This window comes from Apis mellifera, linkage group LG10 (genome assembly GCF_003254395.2).
Source record: "Apis mellifera strain DH4 linkage group LG10, Amel_HAv3.1, whole genome shotgun sequence".
In the NCBI taxonomy this organism is placed as follows: domain Eukaryota; kingdom Metazoa; phylum Arthropoda; class Insecta; order Hymenoptera; family Apidae; genus Apis; species Apis mellifera.
In genome coordinates this window covers 4,273,016-4,294,109 of record NC_037647.1, presented here as the reverse complement: position 1 = coordinate 4,294,109, position 21,094 = coordinate 4,273,016, and the positions used below count along the sequence as shown (strand labels likewise).

The window sequence follows — 21,094 nt, the reverse complement described above, 5'->3', positions numbered from 1 at the left end:
ATTTGATTCAGCATCTTCGCGAATATTTATTTAATAATAAGAAAAAAATTATGTGGCGGTTAAGAAAATAGAGAGGAAGAAGTAGTTTAAGATTCTTCAACGTAAATCACGTTCACATCCTTAATTAGCTTCCTTGTATTTCTTCCATATAATTATAACTTAGTCGCAGGCATAAAGTCTCATTTCATAAATCGATTTTCTGATGCTTTAATTTTAAAATTCCCTATATTTCTTCCATCATCGTGTCGTTTTAATCACGTTTCATCCCTTATTGGAAAGCGTGCAATGCCGCATGGTTGACACTGCGTAAGTTCAAGGGGGTCGCTACTTTTTTTAATTAAAAACTTCTTCGCATCGTTGAAGATGGTGTGTGTAACGAAATAGAATCTGGACTTCGTTCGTTAATTTATTTAACCAGGGAAAACTGGAGGAGTTTCTTTTAAAGAGAAAGACAAAGATTAACTCTTTCGTTGCGTCCAAAGATATTACTTTGGAAATTTTTATGCATGCAATTGGAACGTGGTTTCAAGCATTTCAAAAGAGTTCAGAGTATATATATATATATGCGCGTGAGAATGAAATCGAGTTTTAAAGACGGGATAGAAAGTTTTGGAATAAGATTCGAAAGAAAGAAAGAAAGAGGTATGGCGAAAGAATTTTAAGGAACAAAGTTTTTAACCTACTTCTTCCTTTTGATACAATTTTAACGTATTCTAATTTCGATACAACAATCTTTTTTTCGTAATATTTTTCGTAGGATATATTCAAAAATCAGAAATTGTGAATACATTAATTTCTCACACGGTAGTATTTGTTATTATTTCTAAAAGAATAGGTTCGTACGTTTTATAAAATAAATCAGATGTTAGAATTGCGAGAGAACAGGGAAGATTATTCTTTTCCCAGATTTTCCTTGAATTTTTTAAATAAATTAGGGATCTTCTTTCACGTAACAATGAATCACAGAAGTGTTTAAAAAGCACTTGAGCACGATTTACGATAAAGTATCGAGTGTTTTCTAAGAAGCTTAGTTCGCTAATTTTACCAACGATAATCGATTTTGACTTTTCAGCTGAAATTAATCTTTTCTACATCTTTTTCTTTTGCATCATCCGATTTTCATTCATAATCAATTCTTTATATCCTATTTCCTATCTAATTCTTAACGTTTTTCAAAATTTTCTTTAAATTTTTCCAAGATTCGAACGAAGCTTTTCAAAAACATATCGAATCAATTTTCAAACTTTATCATCGATTCGAAATTCAATTCAACGAATTTCAATTATTTTAATAAATTGATAGAAAAAGAAAAATTTCTGTGTTCAATATCCCTTGTTTTTTAATTTCTAAATTTCATCATGGCATGTTAATGATTCCAAACTATAAGTCTGTAGAGCTACACTGCAACAGTCTGTAAAGTGGCCATGTAGGGGATTGGAGTGACGGAGGTCAAAATCAATCAGATTTATGATATTCACGTATGACATACGGTTATGACGTTTTTCAGTTATTCATCATGTCCACGACTGGCAGATTTACGTACCTACTGTCAGCTTACAGCAAATACCGATTTTTCATGCTGCTTCTTATGATTTATGCGTGTACACAGGTTACTGAAGCAACTTGTACAAGAGATCAAATCTTTCCCATTCCAAAATTTCATTTTCATTATTTTATATTGGAAAATGAAATTTTTCAAAAGGTTTATTCGTCGATCAATAGTGTATCTATATTGATATACTTTTTGATAAAGACACAAAGGGATAGGAATTGCAGATACACTTTGCAATTGTGAGGTGTATTTGTAACTGTTTAATTGATTGTGAGACGTTGGATGATAATTTTTTAAAGGCAAATTGTTAAATTAGGAATTTTAGGGCTCGTTGCAACAATTTATCTATTTAGTTTATCGCGAGGATAGGCTCTCGAGAAGAAATGATGGAATTTTATATGGTTGATAAGCGTTATCGGAGATTGCTCGTATCTCGTTGACTTCAGAGAATCAACAACTTTGTCCATTTCGTGTAAAATGTGACACGACAGGCGGATAAATCTTTCAGAAATCGATAAATGTTTTTTAAAAAAATTCAATCGTTATTCTCACTTTTCTTATACTATAATATAATTGATCGAAATTGAAATCATTGTTTCTACAAAAAGGAACAATTTTATAAAAATTCCAACCCATCGATAATTCGAATCCATTAGTTAGAAAGTGAGAATAATACGTGGAAAATTCTCGATAAGAAATCCACTATCATAATTGTATATTAATTATATTCGGTTGTTGTAAGAATTGGATAGAATAATAAGAGGAATCTTCAATAACGTTGCAAAACAAATGACATAAGAAAAATTCCATTATCTCGTAAAAAAAATTATTTAAATTCCTACAGGAATAATAAAATAAGAGTTAATGATTAATCCATGTAAATTTAATATTTGAACACAATAATTGTGAGTAATTTTATCGAGGAATGAAGATAAATGTTACGACTAAATTTCGAATGTAAAATAATATTTCTTCTCTCTGGAGAAAAAAAATTATTTTATTTTTTTTAAAAGATTCTTAAATGTGTAAATATTTAATATTATGCATGTTTCATACATTTCACATACTTTGCATATATTATTAATAAAAATATCCAAGATTTATTACATATTTTTATTTATTTATTCGTCATATTTATTTTTTTCAAAATTTATTCTCTTTCAATTTATCGTCGCATAATATTTATTTACATTTATATTGTGATATTTGATAAATAATTTTAAATAATCGAGAAATAAGGGCCGGATACGGGTTTTCAAAATTAATAACACGAATATCTTGATTTAGAATCTCTTAAGAAGTGCATGCACTTGTGGAGGAACATGCCTTCCTCTTTTAATTCGGTTGCATCTGCCCGACAACCCTCGAGTGGGGTTAAAAAATAACGCATCACTTGAACTCAAGATAGAGGGAAAATATATCCCTTGGCAACTTCCGTTCCAAAAATATAAACACTGACACCGAGCTTCGAGAATCGTTGTTCCCGGGAATCTTTATGAAATAAATTTCCAGGAAGGGTTGCGCCTTAGGGATCGTTTTATTAATTTCAGAAATATAATATCGATGCCTTCGGGTTATTTTAATGAAGAAGAATTAATTATTTTAATTCTTAATAAAATCGCGTTTAAGATATATTGAAAATTCTATTTTTCGTTCTCGTAATTGACGTATGTATGAAATTTTCCAAAAATTATTTCTTCAATTCTAAGAAAAAAAACTTTTTCGATCCTCCTTAATTCCTAACAATACATAGGATTGTTTCTTCAATTTAAAAATTTTCCTACACTTGAAAAAAAAATCCTATTCTTAATAAATCTTCGAAAATTATCGAAAAATGATAGATCTTTTCTTCAACTCTAACAAAAAAAAGTTCTCCATTTTTTTTCGATCTTCCTTAATTCTTAACAATAATCGATCTACAATACATAGGATCGTTTTTTCAATTAAAAATTTTCTTGACACTTGAAAAAAAAATCCTATTATTCTTAATAAATATTCGTAAATTATCGTCGAAAAATGATAGATCTTTTCGTTTCTTCAATTCTAAGAAAAAAAACTTCTTCACCTTTTTTCGATCCTCCTTAATTCCTAACAATAATCGATTTACAATACATAGGATCGTTTTTTCAATTAAAAATTTTCCTACACTTGAAAAAAAATCCTATTATTCGTAATAAATCTTCGTAAATTATCGTCGAAAAATAATAGCTCTTTTCGTTTCTTCAATTCTAAGAAAAAAACTTCACCTTTTTTCGATCTTCCTTAATTCCTAATAATAATCGACCATAAGATCGTTTTTTCGACGCGATTTCAATTTAAAAATTTTCTTATACTTGAAAAAAAATCCTCAGTATTATTCTTAATAAATCTTCATCGAAAAATGGTAAATCTTTTTGTTTCTTCAATTCTAAGAAAAAAAACTTCTCCACCTTTTTTCGATCCTCCTTAATTCCTAATAATCGACCTACAATACATAGGATCTTTTTTTCAATTAAAAATTTTCTTGACACTTGAAAAAAAATCCTCAGTATTATTCTCAATAAATCTTCGTCGAAAAATGATAAATCTTTTCGTTTCTTCAATTTTAAGAAAAAACTTCATCTTTTTTCGATCTTCCTTAATTTCTAACAATAATCGACCTACATAGGATCGTTTTTTGAATTAAAAATTTTCTTGACACTTGAAAAAAGTTCTCGATATTATTCTTAATAAATCTTTATAAATTATCGTCGAAAAATGATAGATCTTTTCTTCGGCCGCAAATTGAAATGCAAAAATAATTGTAATGATAAAACTCTTGAAAACAGAGTCCGTTGAAGGGTTGTACGCCGCGCTAATAACCGCACAATTCGTTGATCCCTCTTCCCAGACACCATCTTCGCCGCGTTATCGATCCACTCTCACCCTCTCGCGTCCCTTGGGGTTGTCAGGGAGTTGTATGAGCGCGTACAGCCGCGACGTCGATCGACACTTATCGAGCAAAACTGGTCTTTATCGAGAAGGCCGATCTCTGTATCGTCTGATTCGTCGTGTCGCGTCGTATCATCCCACTGTCATCTTTTGTAATATCTTTTGTAATAATCTGCACGAACGATCATTTTGCATCGATTAACCCCCAGCACGAGTTTCGAATTGGTTCGATTGTTGGATGAATAATATTCCTCTCTTTCTTTCTTTCTTCTTCTTCTTCTTTCTTTATTTTGTATTTTTGGAATTCTGTTTTCCAAATTTTTATCACGACGACGTTGAGAAAGGAAAGAATTGATTCGTTGGTAAAAGAAAAGTATTGGATTTGTTATTAAAAATTTTAATTCTAAAACAAATCTCCCTCGTCAAATTTTTCAGGTTTAAATAATTATTACATATAGAACAACTTGTTACCGAACAAGTGTTTTTTTTTACAACTTTTGTTTCCTTTCTCTTTTATACACCTCGTTAAGTCGATCACAATAACGACTATCAGCACATTGTTTTCCATTTGCGCATTCGGTAATGACTAATTAACCCGGTGATTCATCAGAGTTCTATCGACTTTTTTTTTTTTTTTATATCTCTTTATTTCATTATTTAAACAGACGGGTTAATTGAGATATTTGTCAAGTTAATGACGCTTATAGTTTCATTTTTAATTATTAATTTTTTTCCATAAATCTAAACAATTCTCTATCGCCTTATAAATTTCACAATCAATTCTAACACAGAAATAATTTAAGCTTTTATCAAATCATAATTTTTTTCTTCACGTAGGCGAATTAATATTAATATTAATATTATTTGGGAAAGGATTGCCTCTTTTGATAATTTTTTCGATTCAAAATTCATTCATCGTTAAAGGAAAAGAAAAAAAAAAAAGGAGGGGAATTAAGAGCTTCTATTATCGTTTTTCACCCTACCTGTTCTGACACCACCTTGACCCGCTTAGTTCGATTTCGATGATCGTCGAGCAAAGCTGAAATTAAACTCGAATCACTCGATTTGAAATTTCAGGATTGGAAAAATGGCATTTATTCCGTTTATCTTCTTTCCTTTTTCTCTTCTCCTCTCTTTTTGCATCTTTTAATATTGATAAAAATAATAAGGGCCGGGACCTAGTTGGTTAAACGCGATTTTCTCCTTCGCCGTTTAGAGAAAGTGAAACGAAGAAACGAATTCCATTAACGCGCGGTTCACGGACGTGGAAAGAATTATAACGAAACCGCGTCGAATCGACGAAACTTCCGAACAATTATTTACGATTCCTGCTCGCAATTATTTATAATTTACCCGTCGTAGTTGTTTGTCGACAATTGAAAAACGGTGGAGGAATAATTCTTTTTCTTTTTTTTCCTCTTGGAGCATTATTTTTCGAATCGTCGAGGAAGTGGAGTGTGAATAAATAATTTCCAGTTTGATTCTCCGAAAGTATTTATTTTATTACCACGTGTTTCATCTTATTTGGAATTTTATTTAATTTTATATCGTTGCGATATAAAATTAAAATATAATTTGTAATGAAAATGAATTTACGAAAAACTTTCCAGGATGAAATATATAAATATCTTTTTTCCAATATTACTACACAAGAATTACCATTAATTACACGCGAATATAAAAATAAACGCGAAAGAATTACTTTTTTCGGTAATTAACCTATCATTCGCGCCTTCGACGAGGAAAGAACTCGTCCCGTTTTTCTCACGATCTCACGTATGTCAAAGGTCGTTCTAAGGAAAAAAGAAAGAAAGAAAGAAAGAAAGAAAAAAAGAGCAGAGTCGTCGATTGATGATACGCTCGATATTCGCGAGAAAATTATCGAGGCATTCGATACGCCTCCTTTGATCCCTCCCCGACGAGTTCATTTTCCATCGAACAAACAGTCCAAAGAGCAGCCTTCCCCCTCCTCCCTCCCTCGATTTTTCTCTTCCCGTCGGCGTTGACGTTTCGGCTCATTAAAACGTTCGAGGTGGCGGGATCCAAAGCAAAGCTCCATCTTTCTTCTCTGCGTTTGGAAGAGAGAGAGAGAGAAAGAAAGGTCGGAGGGAACGATTCGCTTAGAAAGGGTATTACCGATTTTTAATGGAAAGAAATTGCGAGGAAGAGAGCGTTTAAAAATATGTTTAATTGCATGAATCCAAAATTGAAAAACTAAGACTTTGCTGAAAATAATTACAAGAATTTAGATATCGAATATTTTTAATTTTCTTCTTTATATTTGGTGCCATTTTTCCTTCCAATTTGTTCCATTTATTCTTCGTACGGATCCAGAGCTGGGTTTCTCGAATGAGGAAAGCCGAGAATCGATAGAAATTTCGAAACATTTCACCCGACAAGTGATTCAACTCGTCTAACATCTAACCTTCGTATTCGATATATAGTGAAACCAACTCGAAAGTTCATAGTTCTTCGTAACTATTAGCTCGTCATCGGTGGCACAATTGAACCACAAATTATTTCATACTCAGAAGTGGAAATTTTACTTACTTGCCACTTTAAAATAATTTTAAGTAAATAATAATTTTTTAATAATGTTCGATCAATTCGAATTACAGTAAATAGAAAATTCTTTGTAATTATTAACTCGATGTCTCACAGTTGAACCACAGATTATTTCAAAATTGGAAATCTTGCTTATCTCGCCACTTTAAAATAATTTTTTAACGCTTGGTAAATGTTTGATCAATTTGTCTTGCAAACTAGAATGTAACATCGTTTGTGGAACGAAGAAGTCAAAGCAAACACGGTGTCGTTTGTCGTTGTATCATTCATTGAGTTATATGCAATCGAAGTTTCCATTAGGTGAAACGAGATAGAGACAGTAAGGTGGATAATTTTTGTATATCAACTTTTTTATTTGTTTTCACTATACAAAAGTTGTTATGCAAATATTGTATTAACACCTTGTTATTACGTATTATTACACTCTTGCAAGTAAATGCGTTAAATACACGCCTTTTCCTCCTTCACAAAGTATCAAATTAAAAAAGGAAAAGCTCTAGGAAGGGTAATTTTACATTGTGCACGTTTCATTGTACGTTTCTTAATTTGTCAACATATATTCGAAATAAAGAATGTCTGCAGACGTATACGAAGTTGTTCATGCACGTTTGCTCATACGAGACGAAGCACCTTAAATAAGACAGGCGTGCTTCGTGGAACAGATACCATCTGGTTTCGTGGCATGTCAAGTTTTGCATGATAAATATCCCCTCTATGAAATATATTCCCCTTTCTGTCGATAATTAATAACTTTTTTCCCCCGATCTTCAAATCGTGCCAAATTATTCTTTCCAGTGCATCCTTTATCAACACCATTTTCTTTGATGTTAAATTCTTTTTCGAAATTTTATTGTCGTCAAAGAAATGGATATTAAAAAGGTAATGGTCTGGAAGATAATAGAAATTTTCATTTTTTTAATTTTACGTTTAAAAGAGATATATCTTCGTTAGTTTTTTTTTTAAATAATAATATATTCAAAGTGTTCGTTTCGATCCACGTATCTATTCATAATACTCGGGCAACTGTTTCATATTTTATATCATGCGGAGCAGAAATTCTGTTTAAACAAAGAGCAAGAGTCGTTGCAAAAGAAAAGTGCAATTTCATTACGATGTATGCATACATCCCTTTTTCGAATGATAAATTATAAACTTTATTTTAATTTCCCTTTGGAAAAGTTCATTTCAAACATTTGTCTAAACGTTTGTTTTCGACAGGAATTTAATTCAATTTTTTACAAGATAATTGAACGAGGTTGCAATGATATTATTCTTGGTTTGTTATTAATAAGATAAAATTTTTAAAGAAGTTCTCTTCAAAAAATATTCGACCAATACTCTTCCTTTATCGATTAGAAAACAGTGTTGAAGATAATGAAAGGATGATAGAAATTATTTATTATTTTTCCAACAAGAAAATACTCGAAAAGTTTCTTGTCCCTATCGAATATTCATTATGTTGAGTCATTCAAGATGAGTGAAAGACCAGCTCCAAACACCTGTCTACCTGACGAAATAGTTGAAAAAGGAAAATGTTTGCTCGAATGTTTGAGCAGAGATTTTCACAATGGAAGGAAAATCATAGCTTGTTCGATCAGACTTAACTCTTAGCTGATCGACAAAGAACGCTCTCTTTGGAAAAATAATAATAATAAAAGAAAGAAAGAATCGAATTCTTTTCAAATATTTATAATCTTTGGAATTATTTTTTAATTCTCATAATTACTTTCAATCAACTTCGAATCGAACAAATTTACAGTTCTCCAATTCGATAATTAATTAATCCATCTTCTATTTAAATCCTCCTCAAGATTTCAAGGGATGCGATTGCATTTTTCAAGGGTTGATTTCGATCCCTCCTAAATCGAGATTAAAGAACGTTTTCTTTTTTTTTTTTCTTCTGAATGCAGAGGTGGGTTGTGTCGTTAGGAGCCAATTAATACGTTCCATTAATCCTCTTCGTTCAATTTTCATTAGCCGCTTGACGATTCCTTCTTTGCCTTCCTCCGATGCTTTTCCTCGGTTTCGAAAATACTAAAAGAGAGAGAGAGAGAGAGAGAGAGAGATGGAAACAGCTGCCTTGAGTTAATTAGAGTCCAAGGAAGGTTCTTTGGTTTTTGTTCCTATAACTTGCTGAAATTCTTTCGTTTTCTTTTTTTCTCTCTCTCTCTCTCTTTGTTAGGTCTTCTTTTCTCTTCTTTTCTGTTTTCCATCGACCAACATTTTTGTCGAGGGTGGAACGAAGAAATTAAAGAATATAAATAATCTTGGTAAACTGGAACGTTAACGGAGTGTAAAATAGGAGGGAAGAGGAATATAATGGGCAATTTTTATTCCCCTCTTCTCTTTTAGCATTTGTAAATTTTGTGCGTGGAAGGAAACGATTAAAAGTTTTTTTTTCGAAATTTAGAATTTGTAACGAATGATACATTTTTTTTAAGGAAATTAAGAAGAAATATTTTTTTCATAATAAATAATAATCAATGATAAGTTTTTATTTTTTATAGTTGAAAAAGAAATTATAATGGAGATAGATTCGAAATAATTATAATTATAATTGTATTCCTCGTTACAAAGTTTTCAATTAATTTGTTGAAGAGAGTATTATAAAATACACAGAGAAGATACACAAAGACATGTATTATAAATATATTTTTTTGTCGTGCAAAAAAGTTTAATCACGTCTCTTTAGATTAAATTAAAAAATTTATATATATGTTTTTTAACGAGTTAAATCTTATTAGTTAATTCGTATCGTAAAGAGAGATTTGGAAATTTTTTAAAATAGAAATATCTGTAAATGAAGAAATAAAATGAAATCGAATTAAACATAATTCTAAATATATCTGTTGTATAAAACGGAATAATATAACTTTGTAAATTTCCGAATAAAAATTTAAAAATAAAAAGGAATGATATTCGTGGAAAATTTCCTGCGATTCATTTTTATCTAATTAAACATTCGAAACGTGAAAAAAATATATAATTTGATAAATGATAAAATTTTCATCGCTCGAACTCTGTCTCTCTCTCTCTCTCTCTCTCTCTTCATATCTCACGCGAGAATAAATAATATAATTTATAATTATTCTCTCTACATGCAAGGCTCGTAATTTTATGCAACGAAACTTGACGCATTCATCATCTCAATTGTATTCTATTTCATCCTAATTCTATTCATGAGATTTTTTTTCCTATTCTTCATCAGATTTTCTTATGTTAATTTCAACATTGTTACGTGTGGCTATGGTTTCATTCACGATAATTCTTATGGGAAATATTCCCCTCCCCCGTGCTAGGAAAATTTTAACATATCATAATCCTGTCTTCTTAAAAATCATCAAAAATTCAAAAAAAAAAAAAGTCTTTCGCAACTCCTTTCGAAAGTATCTGTTCATTTTCCCCAAATTTTTATATACTTAATATAAAATTGTGCAATTCAAAGTTTCTCAATATTCGTTTTATTATGTATCTCAAATATATCAAATATATATATTTTCTATATAATTTACATTATGATTAGCCGGCCGTGTAAGAATCTCATTTAAATTTTCCACGATTGCATCATAAAACGAAAACTATTTATCTCGACACGTATAAATAACGCGTACAGTATTTGGAAAAAGCACGTGCAATAATACAATTAGCCCATAATTTTACACAATTTTATATTACACCAAGAATTTACAAAACCAGCTTCCTATCAAATTAATATATAAACGAAAAAGCGTTCCACGAATCTGAATATATTTCTCCTAACAATTCTAACATATACTTTTTTCGGATACTGTACACCTTACACAATCGTTACAAGAAAATGAACAGATCGAAAGTCGACGCAATTCCGCTCAGTAACGCCCACCACGTCCATTGACATTTCCATCCGTGTGTGTGTGTCCATTGACGCCAGGGTTGCGATGTCGCGCAATGATTTATCGAGCGTGTCCACGCATACCGATCGCCTTAAGTCTTAGAAGTCTTCTCTAATTGCCTTTGTCACGGAGGAGGGACGTGACCGATCCACTCGAGAGAGAAACTATCTTTCTTATCCGCCTCCGTCAGGGATTGGATTAAACATTCCCGCGTTTTTTTATATTTTATTTTTCGTCTTCTCCTCGATACGAAATTCAATAATCGAAATATTATAATTATGCGCGATAAACTTTTTCGATTCTTCTCTAATTGCCTTTGTCACGGAGGAGGGACGTGACCGAAACTATCTTTCTTATCCGCCCCCGTCAGGGATTGGATTAAACATTCCCGCGTTTTTTTATATTTTATTTTTCGTCTTCTCCTCGATACGAAATTCAATAATCGAAATATTATAATTATGCGCGATAAACTTTTTCGATTCACGGTGAAGGGAGGAATGTTTGAAAGGAGATCGAGTCATGAATGAACACGTAACGCCACGCGTTGTGGCGCATCGATCGATATGCATGCAAGTCGAATATATATATGCGTTTGAATAAAGACTAAGACTAAGAAGAACGGCCGATCGCTTAGTATGGATTTACACGCGGTATTACGTATGCGCGGGGAGTTGAATGTTACGAGCAGCGTTATGACTCGTGGCTGTCATAAGACGTTGTCCCATACATGGCTTCCCCTTCGTATCGTTCCTCTATCTTCTATCTTTCGCATCTCTCCTTCCTTTTGTTCCTTCGTTCTCGTGTACATCATCTTGGGATATTTTTTTATTTTTATCTATTGGTTTTTGGTTATCGAATTGATCTTTGAATTCGAACGGCATATAGAATTTTCTGTGAATCTGTGATATTCAGGTTAGGGTTACATCTTCGTTTTTCTAAGAAAAATATTGGGATTAGTTATCGATATCAATTTTATTTTTTTTCTCTCTTCTAATCATTTTTCGTTGTTTATATCGCGTGATATAATTCATAGATAAGTTATCGGAAGTGATAATGGATTAGAGAACTTTGCTTTCCCGGGGGAAACTTTCGTAGCGACGAAAGTGAAATTATAATATCTTTGTAGAAAGAAGATTGATCGTGGATTATCGTCTTTGGAAAATATGCGTACAAAAGCGCATCGTCGGAATACCTCGAGATAAACTTGTTTCCATAAAATTGAATAACTTGGTTTTAATAAAATTTCTAATGTTGTGTAACTTTTACATAAGATTTTTCAAATATTATATTAACTATTAACCGTGTTACTACGTGAAACCTCGATGCAATTTCCTTTTTTTTTTAAAACGTTGCTCGTAAGTTTGTTCAACATCTTTTAAAAAAATAAATAACTTTACTTTTAAAATTTTAAGTAAATCAAATGAATCTCCATATTATTCGAAATCCATCCAAACTGCCAAAGTTTCATCAAAATCATAAAAATCTTATATCAAACATTATCAAACAAATCGGTATTTTCAAATTTGAAAATAATTTTATCGATTCTTTCGAACTTGTTCCAATTTTTTCCAATTCAATTTAAATTATTTGCTGGGAAAAAAAGGCGAGGCATAAAAAACGATCGTTTGGAAAACAGACGATAGATGGCCATCGATTTTTCCCTCCATTGGAGAAAAGAAGAAAAACATTTTATCGCAAATTTCGATGAAGCGGGAGAGGGGAGGAGAGGTTGGAAACTTTGACATTTCGAGATCGATCAGAACGATTCTGTTTGAATAACTCAAGCGCGAATGTTTACTCGCGAACCGTTGTCGCGTGATACGATTACGTGGATGTAACAAGCATTACGTGCTCGAAGGAATATATTACCAGGTATATACGGCTTCCTTTGTTTTCTTACTCTCCTCTTTGTCGAATGTAATACTTTTATACGTTTCTCTGTCGATGGTCAGTCGGTTTGAGGAGGATTGGAATTTTGTAGCTTTCGTATCAGGGTTGATATTAAAATTTATTTAATAATTATTTAAATATCTCGAAAACAAGGGAGCTAAATTTATATTATTTCTTTTGTTGTCAATAAAATTATAAATACAAATTTAGAAATTAAATGTTATTAATATCTAGTTTTTTTTAGAAATAAATTTAATTTAGATATAAATATTTTAATAAATTAAACTTTAGTTGAAAATTTATATGGGATAAACTATAAATTTTGAATTAAAGTTTTATTTTTAAACATTATGGGGGTAATATTTTATTTAATATATAAAAAAATATCGTAATAATGATTAGATTAGTAATAAAATTGTATTTTAAAATATGATTATTAAAAAGGAACTCGGCAAATATATTATTCATCCGTTTAACAAAAGCATTGATTATAATTTGGAACATGAGAACAAGAGATGGTTATCTTACACTGATAGAAAAATTCAAGAAGGTGTCAGGTTGATGATAAAAATCTCTTTTTTCCCCTTAATATCTTTAATTGATTAATTCTTTATTAAATCTTTCTTTTAACTATTTATCTATTTAATCCTTTCCCTATTTGATTGTGTAATAAATTACACTGTCATTACAATATGATGACTTGAAGCGTTCGTTAATCGAGATAAATTATTCTTTCAGATTAGAAAAAGATATATAACAAAATACCAAAACGACATCGTTAAGTTTCATAATCGATCACAACTTGCACTTTGAATAATGCTTGACTTGCTCGAGGCTTATAATTATATAAATTCTCTCAAGTATACCATGTATATGTGTGCATGAAATAAGAAGCAACGTTTGACGTATTAATATTTGTTAAGAGAATGGAAATTAAAAAAAAACGTGTATAATTAAAAAGAAAGGATCGATCGAAAAATTATTAACGCAAAATACTAAAGCATTAATTAGAGAAGAATTATTTTACAGTGTTGCATCAACAGTGTAAATATCAAATTTTCAATAAATTCATAAACATCCGCAATTCGATTACTCGCCGCGACCAAAATTATATCTTGTTAATTGAATTCATAGCGCGAACCATAATAATATTATTTCTTTAATGGGATATTCTGGATGGAAAGGAGGAGGAGGAGGATAGTAAAATATTGTATTATCGGATGATATAATAATCGGAGGAAATGTTTTAGATCTGATTCACAGATTGAGAGAAAATAATATCTATTGTTCGAACGAGAAGTTGTTGATGAAAAGAGGAAGTCGATAATGAGTTTCCATTTTATTCGATTATAGCGGATAATTTTCGAGCCATTTCGTTGCTCGAAACGAAAATTTTAATTAGAAGTTAATCCAAATTTCGTGTTTTTCCAATATATTTTATGCTTTATTATAATCTGTATTATTATCGCGTGTAATAATATTCATCATATCGATGCGATATGTAATATAAATAAATTCTGTTTATCGTCAAATATTTTTATTGGAAAATGGCGATATCAAAATTTGCATACACATTTGGCTGTTTAAAATTAATTTTCAAAGTATATACGATTTTGTGTATATTTAACTTCAACAATAGAAATTGCCTTTTTTGGTTATTTAGAATATTTTGAAAATTAATTTTAGTAATTCTACTAGGAAAAAAATGAAATTCGACTTAATTTCGATTTAATTATTTTGAAAATTAATTTTTTAATTCTACTACTAGGAAAGAAATGAAATTCGATTAAATTACAAAAATGTTACACGCAATAATTTAAATTCAAAAGAAATTTAAATAAGCTTCCCCCAATTTTTTTCCGCATTTCGACTAACCATGCACCATTTTTCTTTTTCAGAGCTGGAACTCGGTACACAATGCGTGGTCGAAATGTCCGGACAGCAAACCATCCTTCAGCATCCCACCACGATGGACAAGATCGAACGGTGAGTTGAACTTTTGAATTTCTTTTCTTCCTTTTTTTTTCCTCGAAATTTCTCCCCCTCGAATTCCTCGACGAGCTTTAATCTCCCCAAGTCAAAGTTTCGCGATCCATTGGATCCTCGTCGTTCGGTTAAGTTTTCTTCTTCGAGGCTCGAGACGATAAGATAGTAGGTGTCTCATGAAAGTCGAATGAGATACATTCCCAAGTTTTTATCTTTTAACGTGGTCGAGAAGGGATCCACCTCTTTTTATCCGTTTAAATTTTCCCTTAAACTTAATTTAATACATTATTTGTACCATTCTAATCTGATTTAATATTTTAGGATTGATTTTTTTTAAACCACGTGTTCACAGCATGGTGCAATTATTCTGTGATAAACTGGATGGAAAGAGGTTGGATCGTGTATTTCAATTCAAACGAAATCACAGAGATTATTGAGTTATTTTAAGGACAGATAGATATATAATTTTGTAACAATGGGTAAGAATTTAAGATTTAAAATTGATCAGAGATCCATTGTGTCAATTATCGTATCGTGCAATCTGTTTTTAGATTGAAAATTGTTAACTTTATATAGAGACTCTGAACTAGAGACTCTTTTTCTTTTTTTTGTTTAAAGATTGATAAGACGTTGTTTTATCTGTGTACATTATAGATTGGAATTGTTCGAGGCGAAAAATATATTTTTAACGTTTGTGGATGCAAGAGTGCAATCTCGACTTTCTTTCGATATCTGGAATTTAGAAGAAGAAAAATACGATTATCATGAGAAAAGAAGATTATATAAATATTGTAAATTACAATATTTATGACAATATATTCAGGAATCGTATATCTCGAAGTTATTAGAAAAATCCATGATATGAATGAACAAAATAATTTATTCGAAAGAAGCTTTTATACAAGATTTAAATTAGACGAATAAAAATCGTTGCATGGCGCTATTATCGCATCGATAAGAAGCGGAATACAGCATACGCCGCCATTCGTTAGATAATTAGATCATACAATCTTATCAATGTGAATAGATAACATCGAACATCTACGCAAACATCGAGCAGGAAATCCATAAAAAGAATTCCAAAACGAATTTATTGAATTGGATTGAAGAAAAGATATCTAAAAATCTTGTTTTTCCATTTAACCCTTCGATATAATAACACACGAAGAATGGATAGAGAAATTAATAATTAATTAATCAAAGAAAGATCGTAGTAAAAGTAAGGGACGAGAGAAAAGGCGAGGATAGCCAATTTCCAATTCTCTTAAATCTTTTTCCTTTCAGAAAAGGAAAAGGAGAGGTTGCAAGAGTTTTTTTGATTACACGGCCCGAGGCGTGTCGTTTACGCGTGAAAAGATTCCTCTCCCTTTGAGAAGAGGCCGATCTATCGGAGAAAAAGGAACAATGAGCCAAACACAAGAGTGTGTGCCTCCTTTCGAGACTATTTTTTTTTTTTTTTTTTTTAAATACCCTTGTTTGCCCACCTTCCCCTCCGAGCGATATTCCACCGGTTCTCATTCATTTATCGATTCCACCATTTGCTCCTCTTCTCTCTTACTCGAGCTGCGATTGGCTCTCGCCATACGTGTGGTTTATTGGTTTCTTTCTCTCTTTTTTTAATTTCCTTTTTTTTTCCCTATCTACGTAGCATCGGCGTAGAATTTCTTTCATCTTCTTTCTTCTCGGCTGGCAATCGTACGATCTTTGATTGGATTGTGTATTATTGGAAACTGGAAAAGGAATCTGGGTTGGTGAGGGGGACATATTCGATGATTGGTTTAAGTTTTGCTTTTTCCTTTTTGTTTTGAGTAAATAGAGTAGATTTAATTACTTCTTCTTCTCCCTCTTTGAATCTCTTTAAATTTTATTCTACCAATACTCGAATTAGATCGAAGATTTTTTTCTATGTTTATGCATGAGATAAGATTTGTTGACAGGATTTTTATTAAAACTTCAAATAAGATTTTCTGTTATTTCTCTCAATTACTTTTTTTTATAATTGGCACCAATAACTTGACAAGGAAATTATAGATCGTTTCTCAATATTTTTATTCGGATCTCGACTCTATCACTTTATCAAAACTCGTTCAAAAACGTTTCGTGAATAATAGTAATCGTACTTGACATCGTGAACAGATACGAGTGCACTCGTACACTAATGAGAACTTGAGCGCGATTCTCGAAGTATCTAATTGATCGAAATCCAAATTTCATATCGATTCACATTCTCGAATGTCTCGTTCAATAATCATTCGATGCCTTCGAGGGTTGAAAAATTTCTTTCGCACAAATCGTGACCGAGATTAAAATTTAACTTTTATCTTTATTGGACATTTTAGAAAATTTTCTTTTCAAAGGATCGATAGTTTGGAAAGGAGATAAACGAATTTGTAGATCCTGGGGGGAGGGAAAATATCGGGAGAGGGAAGTTGCTTTCGCTTTGTCTCGAACTCTCTCTCGAACTCGACGCTTATTGCATAATTGAAGGATCCTGGTAAAAGGCCATTCATGGTGGATGCAACGATATAGTATCGGCCGTCGAAATTATTCAACGAACGTCACCGGATAATAATTCGTGGATGGGATTGAACGCGGGGATGTGAAAACTTTTACTAGATGGACCGTGGAATTGAATTTTGAAAGAGGGTTGATGAAAAATTGAGGGAATTTTGGAAACAATTTTTTTTGCAGGATTTCGGGGTTGGAAGAGGGATAAATTTTGAAATAGTAACGAAAATGTTTGAAAGGATGATTTTACACGTCATAGAGAAATAATGAATATAGTGGAAAAATAGGATTTGGAAGATTATTGAAGCGTGGAAAATGGTTAGAATAATTTTACAAAAAAAAGAAAAGAAGTGAATCTTAAGAATTAAAATAGAGTATCAATTTTAAGGAATTAAAATAATTTTCATACTAAGAAAAAAATATCAAAGTTTTGAAAGTTGATTTTACGTAATGGAATAATTTTTCGTGACTTTCGTCGTAAAAAAGGGGAAGGTTGGAAATAGTTTCATGTGATAAAGAGAAAGGTTAAGGGGTTAGAGTAGTTTCGTTGGAGTATATAATGGAGTATATAATAATTTTATAACGATAGAGGAAAATTAAAGGGGCGAAAAGAAAATGGATGGAAAGAAAAAAAAAAAGAAATGTAAAACAAAAGCATTAAAGTAGAATTCTATGAAATAATAAAATGACGAAGAATTAATGCAGTTATATCTGTGTCGAGAGGAAGGAACACGTAGGCGTTTGATATTACTTTGATTTAAAATTTATTTATATCATAAAGATACAAAGCGTTACAATTGCATTATGTTACAGTAATACAACTTAATGCATTCAATATGCATAGAATTTTTTTTCAACTCAACGTTTCGACTTTTCTTCAAATCCATTCGTTTTAAATTACTCTTCGTTTATAATATTCTCCCCTTTACATTTTCATACATTCTTTTCACGTATTCTTTTAAAAGTATATCGTTGATCCAATTCAATCGACTTATAAAAGAATACACGATCAATTACCATATATTACATTTCCTTTCGATGCAATCGATGAGTTCAATCATTAATTGTCACATTAAAGCAAACTAGAGTATTATAAATCTCTCTAAGAATAGATGGAACAAGGACACTGAATTAAGCATATAAAAAGCTGGAAAGCTCGTATCTCGATAAAAAATATACTCGTCTTAATTATCAACTCAATTCGAAATCCGTTCAAGGAAGATAAACGCGGAAGATTGATAAGAGACTTTTGTCCAAGAGTTTGTCTGTATCCATGTAAATCCTTTGGTACAGTTCCATTAAGATTCATGGCCCCGGCGTCAGATCGGATTTTGAAGAATCGGCGAAGTGGGACGAATCGAGACGACGATGTTTGCAAAAGTTTAAGTAGCAAACTTTCGATGCGGAACGTGTCCGTGAAATCGTGGATAACACGAGGTGGGATCACGAGGGAATAAAGATTCCACGTTTGTGTATCGTAAATTTTACACCGTATAAAACGGTGGCTAGGAAGAGCAGGTTATCAAGGGTGGATGAAAAGTATATATATCTGCAGGATAAGGTTATTTTCAATTTCACTTGCAACTTAATCTCCTTGATATCCCAACAATCATTATATTATTATTATCAAGAATGGAATAATTACAATTTATTTCGTATAATTCTATAATTTGTCAAAAGTAAATTAATTATCGTAGAAGAACAATTTATTATTACAATTTATTCGTACGTATCTTGTACAATGGAATTTCCAATATAAAAACGAATCCATTCTTTCCAAGCTTGTTTTCTTTGTTGTCAAATTTCAAGAAAATTGCATTAAGCAGAAGGAACTTATCGCGCTCGATTACCCACGGTTAATTATCTTACACGGGTAATTATTAAAAGAACGGCCGTGAGAGTGGGCGTATATATACGCGTGCAGGTATTCACGCGGTGACTTTAGATATGATTAGCCGTCGAGCGGAAAAACAGGTAGCATTAATTATCATGGTCCGCGCAAGCGTTAGCTTCATTAGCATCAGACCTTGCCTCGTAACGAGCCATCGGTTAGTCAAGTTCAATACTGTTGCAACGTTTCCACTTCGATAAAGAGGAAGTTTAAAGGCATGTAAATCTCGTTTTCTGCGGTACCCGTAGGCGTGGAGGTTAGTTGCACGTGAAGTTTCGAGAGGGAGGGAGAAATATAATTTTCTGTAAGGGTGAAAGTTTTATATATATATATATATTTATATATTTCTGTTATTTTTTTGAAACGCGATCAAAACGAGGTGATAACGAGGCCGCCAAACCGTTGACTACAGACATTCATAAATTATGAAACGTTCGACCTATCTCAGTCGACGTTTCGGATCTGGCACGTGTCGAGGATAATCGAGCGGAGGATAAAATTTTCTGAAGTGGGTCAGCGTGTCAAAGCTCCGCGAGGATGCTTTCTATGTATGTTAATCATTCATCGTTTTCAGCTACAGAAATATATATATATATATATATATATATATATATATATATATACTTAAATTATCTTCGTGCGTTTTAAATATTTAAAATTTTTTTTAACAACGATGGGGAAATTTATTTGGATATTAGAAGATGGATCTTTGGTTTTTCGAATTTAATTGGAATTTTTAGATGTATATTAATCATTCATTTTTAACCACAAAAATATATATATTTGAATTATCTTCGTTTTAAATATTTAAAATTTTTTTGACAATGATGAGGAAATTTATTTGGATATTAGAAGATGGATCTTTGGTTTCTCGAATTTAATTGGAATTATCTTCGTACGTTTTAAATATTTAAAATTTTTTTTAACGATTTGGATATTAGATTAGAAGATGGATCTTTGGTTTTTCGAATTTAATTGGAATTATCTTCATACGTTTTAAATATTTAAAACAACGATAAGGAAATTTATTTGGATATTAGAAGATGGATCTTTGGTTTTTTGAATTTAATTGGAATTATCTTCGTACGTTTTAAATATTTAAAACAACGATGGGGAAATTTATTTGGATATTAGAAGATGGATCTTTGGTTTCTCGAATTTAATTGGAATAATCTTCGTACGTTTTAAATATTTAAAACAACGATGAGGAAATTTATTTGGATATTAGAAGATGGATCTTTGGTTTCTCGAATTTAATTGGAATTTTAGAATGATTGGATTAGAATATCGTAAATAATAATAGATTAAAATTCTATGGAATAATACGAGGGAGGGAGAAGGTAAAGGAATCGAAAGCTTAGGGAATGATAAGTGAAATAATTGATGGTTTAGAATATTTTGTGGGAAGAGGTGTGGAGAAATTAGGTCGGATATCGAAAACTGTCCGTCAAGATGCAATTTACCGTTTTGTTAGCGATCGAGCAGATTGGTGGGAAGGTGGAGGGCGGTCAGATTGAAATGTTTCTCTCGTAATCGATTGGTCTCTAAAACTCGTTCACCAACTCGAACCATGAATCCATCTGTGTCACGGACAATTTCCTTGTTTTCCTTGTCATAAAACAGTCGCTCAGAAATTTTTCTCTTCCTCGTATCCCATTTTCACGAGGCCTCGCGGCGACGTACAGGGTCGTAATCGTGCATAAATCTATATATATATATATATATATATATCTTGTGTGTTTGCAGTGAAATCAAGAACGTTTCGCGTATATTCCGTTTTCGACGTTTTTAAATAAAGTAATATTAAAGCGGAGTTTTTATAGGAGTGGAAAATGGAATTTTTTTCTTTTTTATCATTCGTGGATCTTTGCTTTTGAAATTTTTCTTTCAGATATTTACTTTTTCCTTTTTTTTTTTCTT

The 21,094-nt window shown here is 31.5% G+C and overlaps 1 protein-coding gene across 8 annotated transcripts in view; it reads left to right on the top strand.

Moving 5' to 3' along the window:
• Positions 1-21,094, top strand: part of LOC409869 (kinesin 3A) — a 91,498-nt gene that overhangs the window by 8,811 nt on the left and 61,593 nt on the right. For 6 of the 8 annotated variants that reach the window (XR_003305436.1, XR_003305441.1, XR_003305440.1 and 3 more), the window contains one exon: positions 14,688-14,775. Coding sequence is in view for 2 of the 8 variants with exons in the window: in XM_026443264.1 (XP_026299049.1) it covers positions 14,688-14,775 (88 nt within the window). In the remaining 6 variants the exon portion in view is untranslated. Of the gene's footprint in view, positions 1-14,687; positions 14,776-15,096; positions 19,431-19,553; positions 19,723-21,094 lie in introns of all 8 variants that reach the window. The other 2 variants (XR_003305437.1, XR_003305438.1) reach the window with 2 other exon arrangements.